Consider the following 6,502-nt stretch of genomic DNA (forward strand, 5'->3'; position numbering starts at 1 on the left):
ATATATATGAGAAAAATGATGTCTCTCAGATAGGATTCACCTTACGCATTTAGTATGTTTAACTGCTGAAATGCGTCAAGAATTCATCGTCTGAGACGATTTTCCAAAAATATATGGCATGATTTTTTTCTAGGCAAAAAACATATGAATCGGAATGGAAAGAAAGCGAGTTTCCATTCACAGAATTCTTGAAAAACATCGTAACATGTTTCATATTTTCTTCGCTATATCTCTTGCAGAATCTCGGCCTGGTAAGTCAAATATATATATATATACATGCATTGCTTCCAGAATTTTCATTCATTTATTCTTCGTTTACCAATTTTTTATGGATCGTTCCTTCTTCTTCTCTTTCGGATTGCAAATCTCCGTATTGCTTTATCGCTCCTTTTTTGCATTCGATTGCATTGTTCAAAGGAAATGGCCCGTTTAGAATAGTTATAACTCCAGTATTTCTTCATATTTTTTTAAACAGTTTTTTTTTTTTCATTTTAACTATGGTTATTATTATTATTATTATTATCTTCCTTAATATATTTCAATATAATTTCTAACCCGAAATAGTTTAGGTTTTGTAACGGAATAGCAGTTTTCTTTCAGAAATATTATTAACAATAAATGTTGATTTCTGGCATGTCATGATGACGATGATGATGATGGATGAGGATAGCGATAATTAATACAGAATCTTGACATAAATTATCAATGAAATTCTTTTATCCTTCATCGAAATTCTATGGTAGTAATGAATGGGGTAAGTTTCAACAGAATGCGGTGCCCCAGCTGGGCTCTCACCTGCAATAGCTGAAAACGACCTGACGTGCTGTCGTATATGGAATTTTTATATAAATGCAGAAAACGTATCTGATTGGATCAGAAGAAACAGATTCAAACTAGTGTGATTATACACACACAAACGTGTGTGTGTGTGTGTGTGCGTGAGTGCGTGCGTATGTGTGTGTGCGTAGGTATGTATGTGTGTATATATATATATATATACATACAAACATATATTTATATATATGTAAATATATATATATATATATATATATATATATATATATATATATATATACATACATACTCGCACGTATATATGTATATGCAAATATATGAACATTCATAAATAGCTATAGACAGACAGGCAGGCAGGCAGGCCCTGAAAACGTCCGTCAGAACTGACCTTCCGTTCTGTGTTTTTGTGTTTCATTCTAGCGGCGAAGTTTTTCGTGCTGAGTGCTTCGAGCGTCTCGTCGACTGATAATCTGCATCGCATTTTCCCCACCCCATTACATATAGTTTCCAATCAATGCAACGAGAAAATCTCCACAGCACCGCTCTTTTCGAAATAATACAAAAAGTCCTTCATAACATTCTATGCAACCTTCAAGATATAAAAGCCTCTGAACATCTTACAAGAAAAAAAAACTACAACGTAATTCTGACTGGCACCTCTTTAGTTTTGGACTTACCTGTTCAGGGTTCACCTGGAAACTAATCGACAACAGTTCCAATAACAACATTCGATATAACCGATATTTATCAATGCCATATAATTGTCTAGACACGTCTTTGTCCTGATTTTTACCGATATCATAGATCTCCGGATATTGATATCGTTGCTAGACAATAAATGTTTACCAGATTTAATCCTGTTAGTATGAATATCCTAGCAAGGGAATAAATATTCTGTTTGTTCCTATGTTGATTAGGTAGATCTTTCCGAATGCAGCTCTATGAATTAGATAATATTCGAAGTTTATCTCTATATGTTTCCTTCTAGCATGCATGCTGATAATTCTTTCTCCATCAACGAATACATATTAAAAATACATATATACATCTATCCATATATACACAAAGATATATACATTTATATATGCACATATACGCGCATAAATATATTCATATATACATATATGTATACACACACACATACATACGCACATTTAAACAGGGGTGCATATACATTTCATACATGACTATGTTCAAATTTACATATATAAAATATATATATACACACACACACACACATTCCCTTAAGTATTCCTTATCTGATGATAATTTTTAAATAATCAATCTATATAGCACTCCATTTATATATTCTTTCAACCGAAACTAACATCAATCTTAGTAGCCGTCATCCATCTTGTTTATCATATTAAACCCATAGAAAAACATCGTTTCAATATGTTGACATGAAAATTGCTCGCTTTTATTGTTTTTAGTTTGTGTGGAGATGGGGATTCACGATTTTCTGCTGGATTCGAAGCTGTACGGTGAAAAGCAGACATTACTCATTTATATATGTATATATATAATATCCCAGAGCTCATTGTTTCTCTTTCAGTGTTCATAATGAAAGCAAAGTTTTCGTCTCACGCACTCTCTACTCTCTCTGTCTCTCTCTTTCTCTCTCTCTCTCTGTATGTATGTGTGTGTATATATATATATATATATATATATATATATATACACACACATAAATATATGAAATATAATGTCTCTTAGGACTCACCTTACGTATTTTGTATACTCATCTACACCAATGCATCAAGAATCCCTCATCTGAGACGATTTGACACCCGTTTATTCTTTTCTATCTTCACCCTTTCCCTTTCTTCGTCTCTTCTTTCTGTGGATGAGCCTCTGCTCGAAATGTAAAGGCGTTTACCTTCTATTTTCAATATTAAACTAAATTCATTCTTTTTTTTACCTCGTCTTCGAGCCTCTTATTTTTGTATCATATAACGACAGCAGCCGTATCAATTCTGTTCTGGTGCAGGATTTGTTCTGCGTCGCGTCGCATGTAAACCACATATTTACAACTTATATTTAATCTCTATTATAACGCAGGGCTGACGACCATCCCGCTGAGAGGACAGCTTCACAGTGATATGGTTCTAGCTTCAACTCAGTGCGGCACCTTGTGCAAATGTTCATCTCTCTCTGCGTGCGTGCGTGCGTGCCTGCCTCTGCGCGCGCGCGTGCTTGTCTGTGTTTGTGCGCGTGTGTTTGTGTGTGTGTGTGTGTGTGTAAGAGGACAGAGAGAAAGCATATCCGTACACAAATGCTAATTTGAAAACGTCAAACATATTTCATTCATATCTTCTTCTTCACTATATTTCTTGCAGCACCTAACTGTCGACCTGGTGAGTCTAAAGACTATACATAATATATGCATACGTACGTGTGTATGTATATATATATATATATATATATACGCATATTCTTTCATTCTCACATTGCATTTATTCATTCTTTTCCTTTACCATTTTCTCATTTAGAACTCGTTATTTCAAATTCTCTTTCATCTTGCCAAAACAGTATGGCTTCTGCACTCTTTATTTTTGCATAAAAATGCATTTTTGCGAAGGAAATAGGTCCCTTAAAATAACCACAATTTTTAGTTTATTTTAATCATGATGATGATTACGAAAATTTGTGGATAATTGCGAGGTAAATTATCACACCTTCCGTTAATCAGAGGATTCCAATTCTCAACCGAATTTATTTGACGTTATCTTATCTGGGGCGCTTGAAATACAAGCCAAACTTTTCTCTGTCACTCAAACCATACAGAACATATCGGATAACTAACCCCGCCCCAAATAAATATATATATATATATATATATATACACATCACATGAAGTGGTCATGACCGGAACGTCTTCTACAGTAAACCAACCTGTTCAGGGCTGATTTAGTTGCTAAGCCCTTGTAACTACAACAACTATGTTTCACATTGCCGATATTTATCATTACGAAATGCTTGTCGAGGGACATCTCTGTCTCGCTTCTTTGCTTTCATTCATTTAGTTTTCATTCTTGCATTGTTCCTATTTCTTTTCATTCGTATTCGTTTACCATTCTTTACATTTCTTTACATTTCGTTTCTGTTTCTTTCTGCATTCTTCATTACTGCTTTTCGCATCACTATTCTTTGCATTGGTATGCAGTCTTCGCAGACATATTACCCCTTTACTGTAGATATACCTTCAATATTTAGATTTTTTTTTTATGTTTTCATTACCTCTAAAATATTGTTATTATTATCATTATTATCATTAATAATAATGCTGATAATTTTACTATAATACTTACTATATCGTTATTATCTTCCATAATATATTTAAATGTAATCGCTAACCCCTAAAAGTTATGTGATTTCATCAGAATGCATTTCTCCAGCTAGGTCTTTCTCGTAAGAACTTAAACCAGAAAAGAAACTGGCGACGTGTGATATTGTTATAGAGCAGCAGCAAACGTATTTCGTTGCGTCAGTTACAGTTGCGTTCTGAATAAAGACCGCAGATTATGCTCTAATAGTGTAAGCTGTTATTATTATTATAACTCAACCTGTTCAAGATTCAACGACAATGTCTCACATTGCCGATATCTGTTACTACAAAGTATTTGCCTACAACACAACTTTATCTCGCTTCTTTGCTTCTATTCATTTACTTTTCCTTCTTGCATCGTTCCTATTTACTTCCTTTTCATTCTTTTCGTTCACCAATTATTAAGGTTCGTTATTTCTCTCCCTGTTCTATATTGCAAACCTTCATGCTGCTTTTACGCTTCGTATTTTTGCATTAAGATGCATCGCTAAAAGCGAATCGCCCGATTACTAAAGATATAATGCCATGTATTTATATAAATCGATTTCCCATGTTAAAATAAAGATATAATGCCATGTATTTATATAAATCGATTTCCCATGTTAAAATAATAATGCTTAGAATAATAATAATAATAATAATAAAAATAGCAACAATTAGTATCATTATTATTAGATTGCTGTTGTTATTATTATCACTGATACTATTATGGCCGTTATTATTAAGGCGACGGACTGGCAGAATCCTTTGTGCGTCGTACAAAATGCTTGATAGCATTTCATCTGACTCTTTACGTTTTGCGCTCAAATTCTGCCGAGATCTACTCTGCCTTTCATCCTTTCGGCGTCCATAAAATAAAGTACCGGTTGTGTACTGGGCCGATGTAACTAACCCCTGTCCTTAATATGGCTGACCTTGTGTCAAAACCTCAAACAATTATAATGATATTAATAATAATCATGCTTATTATTATTCTCATCCGTAATGTAGTCCTGTATAATCTCTGAGCCAAAAGTTAAATTACGGTAGAGTTATCCTTTAGGAAATAATATTAATAATACATACTGATTTCTTATATTCGAAGATCATCACCTTGATCATCATTATAACACCACAATGAGAGTGTTAAAGATTTGAGAATGATATAATTCATCAACGATCAGTTATATTGATCATATAAACCACTTTGGAGCGATTACTGGACGTTCCAGCTGATCCTTATTAACTCTTGTTCGTTGGTGAAAGCCAACACACAAACTGTCGTATGTGATGGCTTTATAACATCAGAAAACGTATCTCATTCTCTTGGTATGAAATACGTAGGCTCGGAATGTATACTCGCCTCTGTATAATTCTAAGAAATGTAGCATATTCCAATTCAAAGTTCACTTTAAAATGTTGTACATATTTCATATCTTCTTCGCTATATCTTTTTCAGCTCCTCGACCTGGTGAGTCTCTTTCTTCCTATCTCTCCTAATCGCTATCTCACTCTCTTTCTTCCTCTTTACATATCTATTATATATATAATATATATAAACATATATATGCATACACATACATACCTTTTATTCAATTTCTTTTTCATTCTTGGTTTGTTTCAATTCAGTTCTTACAGAACTTCCATTCGTCTTTCTATCCATTCTCGCATTCCTTCCGTTTCATTTTTTTTTTTTTTTACCAATTTTTAATGGTTCTTTACTTTTGAATCTGTTCTGTATTGCAAACAGCAAAACCTGCAATACTCTTGTGGTCCATATTTTTACATTAAAATACATAATTCAAACCAAACTGCTCGTTTATTATACATATAACTGCAGTGTCAATATTTTTCTAATTTATAACTTTATATGATTATAATAATTTGGTTACATATAAATTCTAACCTTAATCATATATGTGGGGCACGTCGATTAATTAACCTAATTACTATCTTATAAATCACAGTCTGGGACAAATCATTTATTTTCCAAGATATAATTGAATACATGGTTTCTTCAAACGATATTTAGTTATTGGACGGACTGATAGCAACCACGATAGATGATCTGTGGTTGGCATTATTTTATGCATATGCACTACTCTAACCATTTGTATCGAGTGCATTTTTTTTTCATGATGCTGTCTAAAATTCAGAACATTCAGAAATTTCTGCCATTGAAAAATGCTTCAAGAATCCGTGTTAGGGTTATACATTTTAATTGACAATATATCTCAAGGAAAACTTTGAAAATATATACTACGGAACACGAAAACAGTGTATTTCAATTGTTAGTTCACTTAAAAACATCGTAAACATTTTATATTTTCTGCACTATATTTTTTGCAGCATATCGAATTGGTGAGTCTAATTTCTCCTCTGTCTCTCACTCTATTTATA

At 33.1% G+C, this 6,502-nt stretch overlaps 1 protein-coding gene across 4 annotated transcripts in view; it reads left to right on the top strand.

Annotated features, from left to right (window-relative positions):
* LOC106882456 (filamin-A) overlaps positions 1-6,502 on the top strand; it is a 124,117-nt gene that overhangs the window by 105,669 nt on the left and 11,946 nt on the right. For 3 of the 4 annotated variants that reach the window (XM_052973140.1, XM_052973141.1, XM_052973143.1), the window contains exon 15: positions 240-251. The exons of the other annotated variant lie outside the window; for it this stretch is intronic. In XM_052973140.1, coding sequence (XP_052829100.1) covers positions 240-251 — 12 coding nt within the window. The remainder of the gene's footprint in view (positions 1-239; positions 252-6,502) is intronic. 4 annotated transcript variants of the gene reach the window in all.

Source organism: Octopus bimaculoides, chromosome 15 (genome assembly GCF_001194135.2).
Source record: "Octopus bimaculoides isolate UCB-OBI-ISO-001 chromosome 15, ASM119413v2, whole genome shotgun sequence".
Classification (NCBI taxonomy): domain Eukaryota; kingdom Metazoa; phylum Mollusca; class Cephalopoda; order Octopoda; family Octopodidae; genus Octopus; species Octopus bimaculoides.